Source organism: Calliopsis andreniformis, unplaced genomic scaffold (genome assembly GCF_051401765.1).
Source record: "Calliopsis andreniformis isolate RMS-2024a unplaced genomic scaffold, iyCalAndr_principal scaffold0022, whole genome shotgun sequence".
Taxonomy (NCBI): Eukaryota; Metazoa; Arthropoda; class Insecta; order Hymenoptera; family Andrenidae; genus Calliopsis; species Calliopsis andreniformis.
In genome coordinates this window covers 795582-811949 of record NW_027480432.1, presented here as the reverse complement: position 1 = coordinate 811949, position 16368 = coordinate 795582, and the positions used below count along the sequence as shown (strand labels likewise).

The window sequence follows — 16368 nt, the reverse complement described above, 5'->3', positions numbered from 1 at the left end:
CCTCGGTCCCTCTGACACAGCCGATATCGTGACGCCAAGAGACAAAGAAAAGTAATTTTGCGAGCGCGATGTTCTTCCGCGGAGGCGAAAAGCGTCCCCGAGTCCCGCAGGAAATTTGAGCAAAGACTGGGATCGCTTTTCTCGGCTGCCTCCGCTTTGTTCTTTGTCTTAACGTTGAAATTTACTTGTTGCTTACCACTGACAGCGCGATTTTGTTCGCGGGGAATCATCTTACAAACTTAGTAACGAATATATCTTGTATTTTCGTGTGTTATTAGTACAGTTTCAAGAAATATGCATTAGTTAGGCACATGCATGTTTTGGAGAAGCTTGCTAAGAGGATGAGACCTTCGTTGCATTTAGAATTGTTTGGAACATGGGTTATGATGCTTTATCATCATTATGAATAGCTTCTGTGTCGTCTATCTGACTTGGTCCTCTTCGTGACCCAAGACTCCCTTTGTACGATAAGCCGTAGTTCTGCTGATATCCTTGATAATAATAATTGCTTGACTACCGTGCGAAGAACCGTTTAGTTCCTCGATGAATCACTCGCCCAATTAAGAATTCTGATGGGTCACCAGAGATAGTAATTACTTTTTAAAAAAGCAGAGTCTACGACCCTTTGAAATACCACCTTGAAGTCAGTGAATAACGAGAGAGGTATTGAAATGTAATAATTCTGCAGCGTATCAACAAGGGCTTTATTCGCACGAATCATTAAATATTTGCACCATCTTGTATTGGAAACGATCGAACTGGATCGTTTCGAATGGAACGTAGTCCGATGGAGAATAGGCCATTTACCTTCAGCGAGAATGTATTCCGTTTATTAATTAAAATGCTGCCGTCGAGCGCTGGTTTCCTGTGTTTTGCTCGTTCGGAATTTGCGTAAACATGGAAAACAGTTTCTAGCCGAGAAAACGGCATGGCGTGGCAGTCATCCACGTCGGAATCCAGTTTCATTTCGCACTCGACTCTCTCCACTCTGGAGAGCCGCGCAACTTTGGATTACGGCTGCCAGCGAGTTTATCCCGAAAAATCAATCGGAAGCTCCCCGTCAGGAGCCAACAAGGCTTTGTGAAATTTGTACTTAGAAATTCCCTATTCGAGGAACGTGTCGAAACTATCAAAGCGAGGAATAATCGATTTGAATGGGCCGCGCGCGCGCGCGCGCGCGCGACACCACCACCCTTTCTGACCACCCAGGCCGCGTGAAAGGAAACGTTTCTCGCTCGACCATTTCAGAAGGAAGCTATTTTTCTTCGAGGCGAGGTCTACTAGCGTGTCCACCGCGCAATTAATCCTAACGAAAGGCTGACAGAACCTACGAAAAGGCTGATTAGAGAAGGAGAAAAAGGTACCCAACCCTGACTTAATGATCCATTCCTTTGGATGAACCATATCCTCAGAAGAAACAATTAACACGAAGGTGTGACGAATTCAGACCGTAAATTATCGATTTCTCGACCGCATCAGTCGCGACTCGAGGCCGTTTCCTTTGAATTATATGGCGGTGTTAATGTCCCATCACTCCAACCAGAGGATTCCTTCGAGTGAACTCTGTTTGCCGAATAAATTAGCAGCGAGGGAAGGGAGAAGGCTCGTATACGTATTCTTGATCCTCCTGCAAGCCGCCAAAGACGCCGACTCCATTCTAAAGCACTTTTAATTAAAAGAAACCCCCGAATCAGAAAATATTTTTCACGCGTAATCACTACTGTGCAAATTACAGCGCTACTCCGTTGACACTCAGTAGAGTGTACATTGCATCGATGGTAATGACGAAAAAGGTAGCACTTTCGTTTCTAAATTCCATGGGACTCGACGTGAAAGCTGGACGATTAACTCAGAAGGGTCGTCGAAGTTGAGTGCGGAGGTTCTGGCGAGGCCAGAAGGGACGATTATCAAAAGGGAAACGGGGGAAAAGAAGGGCAGGTCTGATGGAACAGAGACACGCACGCGGAGCCCCAGAACTGGAACGAACGGAATGAAAATTACACGGTAGATTTAATAAAGCGAGGATCATACGGGGATCCGCGGGCGTGCGCGTAATTTCGTGCGCAGCCTCCGAGTCTCTAATGACGGCTCCGTACCCACGGGAGTAAGCATCGCGTTCGGATTTTTCACCTCCGCCTTCGGCGTCGTTTCTCGTTTTACCCGCCGTCAGCTCCGAAACCTTGTCCGTCCGCCACGTCCCTCGGGAAGACAGTTCTTTTTTTCCACCGTTAATTCATACCGTCCAACGACCGCTCGGATTCAGTCTCCTCCGCTCTTCTCTCCCTCCTTATTCGATTACACAAACCCGCAAATTATCGAATGCCCGACGCGCCAGTCCGTTTCCATCCAGTTTCTCCATTGTGCTCGGTGCGCCAACGATGGGAGCTTTGAATATCAATAAGCTGCGACCGGGATAACGAAGGAGAAATTTTATTGGGGCGGTCTGCTTGTCGCTTTGCCACAAGTGCATGCTTTTCAAATTCTTTCCTCGTTTTAGCGGACTTTCAACACTCTGCTAAGTCAGATCTCACGAGAATAAAGTGCTTGCTGGGAAAATTTAACGAGTAGCATCTATACAAAACAAGTCTATTCAAAGGCCAATGATTTCCACATCCCACTCAAGGCGGTTCACCATAAATTTAACGGTAGAGTATCTGAAATCCAAAGCTACCCTTCGTTCCAGGTTTTCCCGTCACGCTCGATACTCCCATTCCACGTCTCGTTACGCCGTCATTGTTGCCGTTGAAAACGAAGATGTTATGATAGTCTGACGGCCCGTTTTGCGGAATCCCCGACAGAAAGGAAGAAAGGGAGAGAGCGGGAGGAAGCTGCGAGGCCGCAGAGACACGACGAGCCCCCAGCTCCTGGCCCACTGCGTTCGATCCCTCTCACGGTTATCTTCCTCTGAATGGCGAGCACGGGCGGAGGGGGCAGGGCGCTGTGCCTTTGCCGTTTTGCTCGTTTCAAAGGCCCCAGGTCGACTGACACTTCGATGACAGGTAGAGTGGCCGGCAATTGAAATAACAAGGGAACGTTAAGGAGGAAACGTAGACTGCGTCGAGGAAACGGGCACGTCGAGGCAGAAGGGAGGAACGGCTGTCTGAATTTCGAAAAGTTTGTTTGAAAAGGAATCCGGCCGCGATGCTTCGCGGCATTCGTCTTCCGTCCTAGATCCGACGAATTGCAAAGCGCCCTGAAAAATTGTCCTTTTCAAACTCGTCGTCGAGCGTAACAATGCCTCGTGCTCGCCCATGCGTTCTCTTTCTCTCTCTCTCCCTCTCCCTCTCCCTCTCCCTCTCCCTCTCCCTCTCACCACTACCCATCCCCCTCGGATATTATCGTTCCTTTCGTATGAATTAAATGGACGGGCTCCGCGAAAGCTCGTAAATAATTCAGGACTACAACCGGCGGGGCTTGCCAGTCGATACCAGCTTCGAGGGCTTCCGCGGAAAATCTTGAACAGGTACCAGCCACTTTTTTCCAGAATCTCGTTTCGAGGGTGTACTATGAGCTGTCTCGCGATACTTATGGGGGTTGTTCGACGAGAACAGGTTACCCAATGCGAACCTAACTTTACTGTGAATTCCTGGCCTCACGGCTTACCACTCCGATCTCGGAACGTTCATGCTGAAAATTCACTGCTGTGTATTTTTTCATGTTTCGAAGAAAAATGCCTAATCTTGACTATAACGAAAGAAATAATTGCACTCGTGCAGAGAACAATATTAAATCCTTAGTACAGTGTTTTGGAATCTTGCAAAATTTCTAGCGAAAAATATCAGTCGAACCTACGGAATTATACGATGAAAAAATAGCATTCACCCCGTCAAATATCCCTGTCAATCTCGGCAGCGACCGTTTAACGTATCCATTAATCAGACACAAAGGAAAAATCTGCGAGCGGCGCTGGCAAAAAACGAAAAAGTAATTAACGCCAAGGGCGACTACGCTTTGCCAGGACGAACCTGCAAAATCATTGAGCGGCAACGCAAAGCCGCGGAGAGAGAGGGAGAGGGGGAGAGAGAGAGAGAGAGAGAGAGAGAGAGAGAGAGAGAGAGAGAATTCAAAACCCGAAAAACCCCGGACAAAAGCTGTCGGTCGCCATGGGCGTCGTCGTCCATCCAAAAATTTTCCACCCCCATTGAAGTTGTCGTCGTGGGGCCTCATTGTCGAGCCTATTCGATTTCGACGTAACACCGTAACAAATTTGCCGTTGGTACCCTGGCATAATTGCCTTCGTTTCTCTCCTTTTCAACCACGCCGACCCCTTCACCCTCTGCCACGTCGGTTGGCTTTATGTCGGCCGCGGAAAATATTCTGGGGGTAACACGGCGAACGCATAATCTCTCGCCGCCACGACCAGTCATGGATCCAGTTTCCCGGCAGCCCGTCGTTAAATCGGCCATATGCTTAAGTCTGGTCACGTTCGCGTGATTCCGCCTGATAAATTGATTGCGTTTCAGGATTCTCCACGGTGTCGCGCAGCTGTTGGTGCAGAGCTGGCCCAATTTATAGGGGTGTGCGCCCTTGTAATACATCTCGGGCAAGACAATTGGAAGGAATGTGAAATTGTAAAAGTAGGGGGGTTGAAAGATAGCAGCGGACTGGAGGATACAATGAAATGTATTTTCCTGGTCGTAACATCGGAGATCGGACAAAGAGCAACACAGGCTACGGGGCAGGGCAACGTGACTTTGTATATCGAGGAAATACGTGAGCGAAGGTTGGCTAATTCGATACGGCTGCTCGCGGAAAATTATTCTGGCGCGCAGGCTGCGCGAGAATGTTTTCGTTTCATAAATAAAATGGAGCGGGTATCTGGCTGCAGGGGACACGATAGACCGCGTCGAGTTTACACTCATAACATCTGAAAGTTTGCGCCGCTGGCCGCGTTAAGGTCAGTCTGTTATTTCCGCTGGCCGCGTTGCTCTTTCGTGCAGTTCCGTTTCCTCACCCCCTCGTCACCCCCTGAATAAACCATCCCTCGTTTCTTCGGTAAGGTTTCGAATCGAGTCGACTCGGAGTGATTCGCAAAAAGTTCGGTCCAGTTTACGGAAAGCGCTTAAAGAGAGGAGGATTGAAAGGGCCGCGGAATTAGTGGTCACGCGGCGAGGGTGGACGTTGCAACGCGAAAGCGTATCGATTTATATGGAGCCATGAATCTACTAAAATTCTAGTCCCTTCTGGTGAGTCATATCCGATCCTTTGCATTAACCGAACAACACGCGAGGGGAAAAGCGCAGTAAAATGGGGATCCACGCGGAATGGTTCGTAAGAACGTCGACGAGGGGGCGGAGACGAAAAAAAAAGTAATCAACGTAGTCATATTTTACGGAACCTGTATACACACCCGCCGTATTACGCTGTACGGCCATGATAAAAATACAACGAACGGTACTGTGAAAAATTTTGCCGGGGAGAGGAAAAAACAGTCTGATATAATATTTTCTCCTGGCAGGAATAAACATTCGTGTAATTTCTGTGACGTGCTCGTCTGCTAATGATTAAAACGGCCAGGTCGAAGGGAAGTCTTCGCAAGGGTGAAGGGAGATAAATTTTTACTCTGAAAATTGTGAACTCCTATTCTGAGAGAGCAGCTGCAGAAAAATGAAGCTATAATTTTTCAAGCTAGAATTATGATTAAGCATTTACGAAGAATATAAAAAAGTATGCCAGCTGGAGGGTTCTGAGAGGATCATGAAGACGTCTCTGGTCCAAGACACACAGTGGTCCTTTCATCGACTGCACTCCGTCTGTTCTCTCAAATTGCCTATTAAACGACACACGAGGAGCCCACCAGTGGTATCTAGCACCAAACGCAATCACATAAATATCCAGGAATTTTCCCGAGCCAAGCAAGATTCAAACAGAATGTTGAAACGATAAGAAAAACACTGACAGGAATTTCAGAGAGCCGAGGGAAAGCTTGTACCTCCTAAGTTGAAAAGCAGGAGAGGGTCCACAAAGAGCCGAGAGTAACGACGAGATTGGAACTAATAAAAAAGGCGGGCGAAGGAGAGAGTAGAAGTTCGATAAGATAAGAAGCACGAAACGCGTATTAAAAGTGGAAGTAGCTCTTAAGTAAGACGCAAGAAGCTCTCGGTGATGACGAAGTTGGACAGCACAGCCGGCACAGCCGGCACGACAGGAATCGTCGAGTGCTGAAGCGAAGAGATGCTTTCCAAATTGACCAAACACGCCACCGAGATAAGTCTGTTAACGACTTTACCGAGAAGCCGTGTTCCTGAGCGCGGAAACGCTCCGTCAAGGAAACAGGAAAAAAGCACGGCGATGCGATGGCGAGTACACGCGCCTGTACGCGCGGACCCACGGGGCTAAAAGCGCCATAAAAATTCTCGCTGTTCAAATATTGCGCAGATGCAGGTGCTTTCCGGGCACGGGCAGCGAAGCTGATAAGATTAGAAGAATGTCTGAGAACGCACCGATGTCGTAAAAGTGCGAGCTCTACGCGCCAAGCATCCTCCGCAGCGCACCGACAACCAAACAGTTATTATTTTATCCGCGTAGGGAAACATTTAATCAAACATTTATCTTTTTTTCAATGACTAAAAATACTGATATCATCGTTAATGAGCAACGCGAAAAACATGGGAACGGAACGAATAGGCAAATATTGACCGTTTTACACGGTTTCCGTGTTCATTTTCCTCGGTAAAGCATGCTTTTAAAGGGCTCTTTTCCCCATCCAGCAAATGGAATTATGTTATATTAAAGTGCAGCCGAATGAACATGCGAGCTTCGCAGATACGAATTCTCGATAAACTCTTGCCACTAGCGGTTTATTTCTCTTCTAATTTATTTTCAACAACTTTTCTTTTTAATGGATAAAAATTAAGAATATTCAAACTTGTCGAAGTAGTTCTATTACCCCCTTCACATTTTTCATAAACTTATAGTTTTCATTGCCCCGAGAAAAGTAGCTGTCAGTTTTAGCATTAATGAAAATTCACTGCGATCTACGGGAGCCCAGTTGCGAAGCAACTGCATAATCTACTAGATCATAAAAGGGATGCTTCATGCCCACAGCAAATGGAGTTTTCGAAGGGTTTCGCGGGAAAGGCGTGCACAATACCGATCAGACGGGAGGATAGATGCTTTGAAACGAGAAACATGGCCTGGTGGTCTCGTAAAACATCGTGCTGACAATGAGAGGGCACCGAGGGGTGACGGTGCAGCCGCGACGGAAGTGCATTCCGCTGGGGACGGCGGACAATGCAACGCGACGACACAGCAACGACTGATACGCCAATCTGAGGATGTAATACTACGGTTGTCAATACGCGGATACGTCGAGCCAGTCGTCTTTCCTACATCCGATCCGCGCTGACACGAAATGGCTGTTGGGATATCGCGAAACGTTCCTGTATTCACGCGCGAACGCATCATTTTATTGTCTCCTCTTGACGCGGATGGTGCTCCCCTCACCCCTCAACCTTCTTTTTCCATTTCGATATTTTTATCGTTTTCAATGATCGCTATCGGTGAATCGCCGATTAAAAAATTACTCTGCGAACTAACGATAAGTGTATAACGGCGAACCACGTCTAAAGATACGAAAGAGGAGTCTCTAAACTTGCAAGACGACATTGGAATCCCCCCCTGCTGTCAGACAGCGATGCTATTCTTCCGGCGTGCGTGCAATTAGAATTCAGGCACGCCTCCGTGTACTAAGGATCGTAAAGTTTATCGTGTAATTTGCGTAATATGCGTAGAAAATTCTAATGAGTATGGAGCGAGCACGGTCGCGCGGTTTCTTTCAATTAATTCTCGAGTGCGCCCTTTGATGTCTGTGACTAAATATACAATCGAGCATTAAATGCGCTCACGGCCGGAAATGTGACGGAGGATCGGAGACACGCAGGCAAGAAGCAGGAAGTTCAGTCAAAGATTAATTAAAACTAGATTTCATTCACGTCTTCCCGCTCTTCTGATTTCAATGTTACGACTTCAAAACCGCAAGGCTTAATTAGAGAAAGAGAAAGGAGACCTAAAGGTTCACTTTTAAGCAGAACAAGGTACAAAATGCGTGCTGAAGGCTTTCAGAATTTAATCTGAAGTAATATTGCCACGTATCTGACTTTCATTGGGGTGAAAAAAGCCAGGAGAAACGAGACGGAGGTTGATTTTCACGGCTTTAAAATATACTGGAACACACGATCACCCTCCAGGAGGTGAGGGCGTGCCAGGGAAAAAAGGCGACGAAGCAGCGGGTATGTACAAATCCCCTTTTAATTTCTAGCGTTCCTTTGAGGCTGGGAAAACGCAAGGACCGCTGGTAATCCCATTTGTCTTCCAGATTCGATCCAGCCGTTGTCAGGTACAAATGTAAAAGGTTGCACGAACAGGTACACGATCGCAGCTTCTACCTGTTCCCCGGCTAGACACCTCGAGACAGTCCCCCTTTTCCTTTCTTTTCTTTTTCCGTTCGACTCGCTTTCAGCCCGGATTACCGGTCGGTTTTTCCCCCTGGTGAAAGTTCGCGAAGCGGAGAAACGTTCTCCGTCCACGCAATTAGCAGTCGAAACACGTACGTTCGCGGAGAGGCCGAAGGGAACGGGGGAGAGATTTGGACGATCGACGTCGGGAAAGTATTTTTCACTCGGCGTGGCAATTTTTATCCCACGGGCCTTTCATCCACGTCTTCGTCCGGCTCGCTGTCGCTGAATAACACATAAATACAACGGAATAACGACTAAATTACGCGGAGTACATTTTAGAGCGCCCTATGAAGTAGCTTTATGACGGTGTCCCGACATCGAATAGAAACCCATTTTTTCCCCTTTTAGCCCGTGCCCCCCTCGACGCGTACATCATACCTACTCGAAATCGAAACTGACAACAAAACCCCACCGCTGAGCGTATGGCGTGTAATAAATCACGGTAAAAAGACCGCCCTTTCTTCCCCCCGTTGCGAACCTGACGAAACCCTAGCCTCTCTTTGGCCGTCTGCCTTTTCGGGATCTGATCTTACGGGGTGCCTCTCGAAGAAAAGACGAAACCGTGGCTCCTCTCGCAACTAGATCCTCCTACGAATATTCGAGACGTTCAAGAATAAACCTCTCTCCGCATGCGTCGCGTCTTCATGGATTTTTACGGAACGAGCAAAAATTTCAAAACATCCCTCTTGCCTGCGCTCTTCCCTCGAATCAGATGGAACGATATCGCGCTCCTCGAGGCGAATACATTTTTGCAAATCGCAGTTTACCCTCGCAAAGAAGTGGCGCGACGACGGCGGTTTGCCATCGACATGGGTGCGAAGCTACGATATACATACTGGGTGGGAGTTAAATAAATAACACTGATTTTTTTATCCCCTCTCTGAATAAAATGTGAGTTTTAGAGTAGACCAACCTAGAGTATTATATTTTCTACTTTCTTTCGCACCCTACGCAATGTGTTCAGATTCACGCAATGTCCGACTAATATATTTTTCCCAGTAATCCCTTAATACGAACTGATATCCAGGATTGCTTCAGGAGAACAATCTGGACCCATATCGATGCGGCTTATCAACGGATCAGCCGCTAATGGAAACGTCCGAAACTCAGAGGCGTGAATGCGCCAGCTGACCGGATAAAAAGGGAGCACTTGGTCCTTTCCACCCTTCGAACTCTCCACCCTCGAGGTGACCGACCACCTCGTGGACGGAGAACAGCTGAAACTGAAGTGTGTCACGCGAAAGTTAACGCGCCTGGTCGTTCTATGGTGAATGCCCTTCCAATCCGAGGAAAGGGACATTGTCGCAAAATTTTGGGGGATCGATCAATTGACTTTCCTAATTTCCTCGTGTACCGTGATACAATGCTGCTTGTTACAATATTTCACCTCGCATAGGGTGTCACCCTTCCTAGGAGGATTGTTTTAGAATCGATCCGTGGGCAAGGACTCTTTTCACGTTGGATGAAACGACGTTGATTGGCGGAGCAGACGCGTGGTTAGTCTCGTTAGTCGATCGCATAATAGAAGGGAAATTACACGAGTTAGAGCGAAATAGTTACTCGAATTTCTGGTTCAAACTGACTACTGGACATTACAGGTTTCTTGACTCAAAAACCATATATGTATATAATAACGATGACTAGATCAAGAAAGCTTGAAGAGCATTCTTCTTCTAAAACAAGAATTGATCGATCTAAGAGGATTTTAGAACGTTTTCTAGAACGTTTTTCAATCCAGTAGGATTGCACTCGTGTCACAGAATTGATGCCGAGCTCTCGTCTACGTATAATTGAGAGGTGTTAGATGCATCGTACGGAGAGGTGAATCAAGAACACGTTGACGTACCCTAGTCAATAGGCTGTCGTGGAAATGCACCCTAAAGATAGTATTGAATTAAGAACAACAACGATGCGCGGCAATAATCGATGAAAGGCAACGTGCTCGTTCGTTATACACGTTTTACGCAATTCAAAAGCAAGCAACGCTCCTTTACGCGCTGCTGGCATAGGGCCATCCCTGATAAAGGCGAGTTAATTGGTAAGTGGGTGAGAATTGCCATGGACATGGGGAGGCGACCGATCAATAGAGTTTTCTAATTTGACTCGACGACAGGCAAGCCTGCCTGCCTGCCTGCCTGTTCGACGACAAATTTAACACTGCATGTGTATACTTTCGAGCCGGGTCCATATGTCCCCACAAACCCGCCCGTCGAAGATGACCCCATTCATGGGCTCGATCACAATGGCGCGAAATAGTAGTGCCGTTAAATCAGGCTTGTAGGTCGGAGCTTGCTTTCAATGGCACGGCTACACGAATCTCGTTAGTTTGTCATTCGAAAATGATATATAATTTTCGACTATTGCCGTCGTTACAGGGAAAGGTGCAGCTCGAATTTCAACTTTAGGAACAAACCGAATCGTTTAAGCGCCGCTATAAATCTGATCAAGTCGCGAACATCAGAGAGACTACTTGACGTCGAACACTACAAAGCTACGAGACACTGAGGGACTGACGATAATTTTTTGTGTGGGAAAAATGGCTGCCAGTGGCAATCAACCGGGTGAATTGTCGCGATTAAAATGGTTAACAGTGAATCTTTTTGCTGAGCAGAGAGAAAGCAGAATGAAATGAGCGTACTTTAGACGTTGATGTAGGCGGGGGACGGACGACGTTTGGAGTAAACATTATTCGCGATAAAATAGCAATGGTAAAGTGCATTTTTTGGAACGAGGAAATTCCTACTTCCTGAAGTGCTGAGTTAATGCATATGAAACCAGCATTTTGCATGAATAAGTTCGGATAATATAATTTTTTTCAGTTTTGTATAAAATTAGGAAATGGTAGACTATTTTCAACTGGCAATTTCACATGCATCAAAACTCGGTACATGACACAATTCTTTTGTATTCAGACTTAACAATGGCTGTAGACCTATTAAAACTTCCTTGTTTCTTTTTACGAGTTCTATTTACCGTTTAAGCTAGTAACACTTAAACACCCTGTAGAGCAATTTTTTAGCCTCACCCGGCTCCCCAGGCTCCCCAGACTCCCAGCATTGTTCGCAACCGCTACATAGTCGACCGTCGTTATCCGTACGAAAAGATAGACAAAGAAGCAAGGTACGTAAGACTAAAGGCGTGAGGCAGTTAAATAATGGCTCTTACCTAAATAATGGCAGTTCTACGTCCATTGATGCTGCACCGGGGGCGGCGGCGGCGGCGGCAATGGCAGGGGTCTCTCCAAAACAGGAACAGGGGACACGTCTGGCATGGCGAACCTCAGCTTCTGCCAAAACAACTTGTCCCCCCACACCAGCACGGTGTGCGATGAAATTCGCTTCTTGAGATCGGCGTCGAGATCCCGTGGACACACACCGCCCACCAGGAGCAGGATCACCGAGCGGCCCTTCCCTTTCAGAGCGTCCCTGAGGGCCGCTTTGAACTCGAACCTGGCCCACTCGCCGTGCAGAAAGTTCTTCGACAGTACCAGGATGGTGCGCCTCGAGGAGTCCGCCGCCTCGGCGACCGCGTCGGCCACGTTGCTGCCGGCGCCAAGGTCCCGATAGTGCAGGCAGAGTCGATACGAGGTCTCGAGGCCAGGCACAAGAATCGTTGAAACGAACGCCTCGTCCACCGCGGAGTAGGAGATGTAGGCGTCGAAGGGTTTCTCCTGGTCCTCGAACGCAGCTGTCTTGTAGCAGGCTCGGAGACCGCATCTGCTGGCCGCCCAGGTTCTCAGGGTACGTCGGTGCCTGATGGCACCGCAGACGAGAGCCACCATCGCAAAAATCAGCACCGCGGTGGCCAGCAGCAGCGGCAGGTAAGCCTCGAGCGGTCGCGTCTCGATCACCGAGGTCGTGCCCGTTAATGCCGCACAATTTACGGCCGATCCGTTCGCTGGAAGAGTTATAGGCACGCCCAAGGAACAGGTGACGCTCCTCCAGTCGCTGATCTTTGCCCGGTTGTGGGACATCCACTCGCGCACGCGGTCCAGGTAAGAGCACTCGCAGCTCCACGGGTTGCTGGACAACCCGATATCAACCAGATACGGGTTCTGACTGAGCTGCCAAACGGCGAAAGTGCCCAGCCGATTGTTCTCCAGCCGTAGCACTTCCAGCTGACGTAGCGGAAGGAACGTACCGTTATCTATGTACGTCAGTAGATTGTTTTGCAGGTAGAGCTCCTTCAGGTTCTCCAGCGATATCAGCTCCACGCCGTTTAGTACGCTTATCTTGTTGTTCTCCAGATGAAGGACCAACAGTCGTTTCAGCCCGCTGAAAGTATGATTCCTGATGGCGATGATGTTGCTATCGTTCGCGTACAGGATCTGCAAGTTCTTCCGGCCGATAAACGAGTGGGAGTTCAATTCGCCGAAATTGTTTCCATCGAGGTAAACTTCGGTGGCATCCATCGGTAATCGACCAGGCAGGGTTTTGTAGCCGGAATTTGAGCAATCGACCACGTTTGCCGACCAAGATTGGTCGTGGTAGCATGTACAGTTAGTAGGACAGGTCATCTCGCAGTCGCAGGCGTCGAAGTCGCAGCAATGACAGAGCGCGAAGCAATGGGCTTTGTACGTGCAGAGAAATTGAGACGGTTTCGCCTCGAGTAACGGTATGAACGATTTGTGACGATCGTAAGGAAGCCTGCAATAGACCGACTCCAGGTCCATCACCCTCGGGTGTTGTCTCAACGACAGCGAATTGATTCTCTGCAGCCACTCGGTGGTACAGTCGCATATGAACGGGTTGCCGCCGATGTAGAACTCTGGTAATTGCCGATGGGCTGGAACTTGAGTCAAATGGAAGGCAGACAGGTTCATCTTGACGATTTGATTCGCGTACAGGTCCACCCTGGTTAGATTCTTCTTGTCGAAGAATGTCTGCGGCTCCACGGTCTGTATCAGATTATCGTTGACGAACAGAAGCTCGATAGAGTCTGGGATCGATTTGGCGTGGATCCTCGTTAGCCGGTTGAACGACACGTCCAGCGTCTGTAATCTCATGCCCTGCGGCGCGACGCCGAGATCCATAATAAGATTTTTATGCAGATCCATCCACTGCAATTTCTCGGGCAGGTAACTGTAATCGAACTGCAAGATCATGTTGTCGGACATGTTTAGCCAGAGCAGACCGGGAGCGCTCGCGAACATTCCAGACATGTCCTGTAACAGATTCGAGTCCAAACGGATCGCTTGCAACGCAGGGTTCGCGGAAAACACTCCATCCTCTACCACTTCGATCTTGTTTCGCGCCAAATTCAAGATCTGCAGAGCGGGTAGCTCGGCGAAATCTTCCATAGTGACGTTCGTGATCTCGTTCCCGATCATTCGTAATCCATAGAGGCTCGACATTCCCCGGAAGCCAGGCCTGTTCAAGCTTCTGATCTGATTCTCGCCGAGGTCCAGCGTACGCAGCATTCTCATGTCCTTGAGGGCCACTGGTATGCTGTCCAGGCTGTTTCCGGACAGATTCAGGTCCTGCATACTGGAACAATTCCGAAAGGCATCCGGGTGGATGCCTTCGAGTTGATTAGAGTCGAGCGACAGCAAGGAAAGTGCGAACAAGCCGTTCAGTGAGTAAGCGTCCAGGTAAGTTAATCGATTGTACGCTAAATCTAGCGTGTGCAGATTACTCATCGGCGCAAATGTGTCCGCGGGTATCGTCTCGATCTCGTTGTACTGCAGATTCAATATCTGAAGGGTGTATAGGTCCTTGAAGAGGGCAGGATCCAGCTTGCTGATTCGATTGTGGGATAGGTTCAAGAGAACCAGTCGAATCAGACCCGAGAACGTGGCCGAGTTCAGCCAGGAGCTGGTCAACACGTTCTTCGATAAATCCAGAGCGACCAATTGATTCATGTCCGCCACGAGGCCCGGTGACAACACGCTGATGGAATTGTTCTGCAATCGTAGCTCCTTCAGCGACTTCGCCGCATCCCTGAACATTTCCGTTGGAAGGGCAACGATTCTGTTACCAGACAAGTCGAATGTCTCCAGAGATCTCAGGCCGTGGAGAGCCTCGTCCGCGACCATGGAGATTGCGTTGCTCGACAAGTTCAAAACCCTGAGTCGCTTCAACGAGGAGAACCCGTAGGCAGGCAACACCGAAATTTGATTATTCGACACGTCCAGCGACTGCACGTCCAAGGAACATGCAAACGGTGCCGCTGTTGACTCCTGCTGACGTCGAGGATGTCTCTCGGCGACATCCCTGAATCCCAGTTCAGCGATGTCTTTCAGCATGTTCCAAGAGACGTTCAGCGTGAGCAAGTTCGATAACGGACAGAACAAGTGCTCCGGTATCTGCCAGATGTTGTTCCACGATAGATCGATCTTTTCGATCTGCGGCACCGAGTCGAAGGCGCCGCTCTCCAGCTCTAAGCTGTACTTGCTCTTCCGTCCGTTCAGACTCCTCACTGTGAGATTGCGTAGATCCCGAAGCCCGCTCAGCACTTTCGCTGGCCAGTGGACCAGCCTGCAGCCAGTCAATTTCAATGACCGCAATCTCCATAGCTGCACGAAACCGTCTACATTCAGAATACCATTCTCCAGGGTCTCTGTATCCTCGCAGATCACGTTCACAGCGGTCACGTACTCGCTGGTCGCCTGGGAGAAGTTCGTCCTGAGCAAGTCGCTGGCGATGTAACGATGAATGCAAGTGACCGAGCCATCCTGCCGCGAGTCCCAGGAACAGTGCTCGGGCAGATCGAGCCTAGGCGGAAGCTCGCTGGTCACCGCGAGCACGTGGTGCACCGGGATCAGGAGGCAGCAGTAGAAAGCCAACGGCGACACCGATCCCCCGAGACCAGCGAGCCCACGCATCTTTTACCCCACTCGTTGCCTTCCCTCGTTTCCGTTCCTCGGCTTCCTCCTGGTCATCACACGCTCCCTGTCCTAGCTGCGTTATTAACGCACGCTATCCTCGCTCGTGCACGCCCTCCAATATTTACTCCGACCGACTGACATGTGTGGCAAACGCAATCGATACGGAAACTCGTTTCAGCCCTTCCGAGATCAGATCGAGCAATCTAGCCGCCGCTGCAGCTCCTAAAACTAGTTGAGGATTCGGTCGACGCTCTGCCACGAGAGCGCTGTAACCTTCACTCGATACTTCAGTAGTTTACACTTCAAGAATCACACTTCACTCGGGCAGCGATTCGTCAGTCCACAGCGCGGCAAAAACCACTCGACCGGCTCTACTAATATTCTAAAAGCGAAATCTAGTCGCGTCTGTCGGACTTTTCCTAATTACTCCATCACCTCTATCAAAAAAATTGTAAACGTTCACGTGACTTACTTATCAACGCAACTGGCTCGATACAATAATCCGCGCGCCCCTTCATTCTTTCGTTTCAGAGGTAATCCAAGAAATCGCGGTTCGTGCGGTCCGCCAAAATATCGACTTTCTTAAATCGTCCGCAAGATGTCCCATTAGCGACGCGTGCGTGCAGATCGATACACTGTTCGAAATGTGACTTCTGTCACACCAGAATATCGTAACTATATTCAACTATTTCTTATACACGCGAGTTCTCCGTGGTAGAAGAAAAGACAAGGAACGAGAGGAGCTGAATAGAGCCAAAACCGTAACGTTCGGTACGGCGGCCACCGCGCGACTGACGGTTGAGATCTCCACAGCATCTAACTCGACGCAGCGTCCAGCAATCGTTCCTTCCCCCACTATTGGCGGCAGCACCAACACACCCGAGAGCCGGCGCTCGAGTACGAGCGAGCACGCGCCTCTCTTCGGGCGGCCATAGTGGAAGCAAGACAGCGATCATTTCTCTCCTACCGTGTCGTCCTTCTTTCTCCTTTGTTGCGGAGAAAATCGTCCACGTTCTCGTTGCTGTTCACACACGTCGTTTCTGTATATTTACACACGACGAACGAGTGTACGTTGGTGTAGCG

The 16368-nt window shown here is 48.9% G+C and overlaps 1 protein-coding gene across 1 annotated transcript in view; it reads right to left on the bottom strand.

Moving 5' to 3' along the window:
- Toll-6 (Toll-like receptor 6) overlaps window positions 1-15546 on the bottom strand; it is a 31874-nt gene extending 16328 nt beyond the window's left edge. The window contains exon 1 of the mRNA XM_076391438.1: window positions 11625-15546. Within this exon, the coding sequence (XP_076247553.1) occupies window positions 11641-15282 (3642 nt within the window). The 5' untranslated portion in view covers window positions 15283-15546 and the 3' untranslated portion in view covers window positions 11625-11640. The remainder of the gene's footprint in view (window positions 1-11624) is intronic.
- Window positions 15547-16368: the final 822 nt, after the last annotated feature.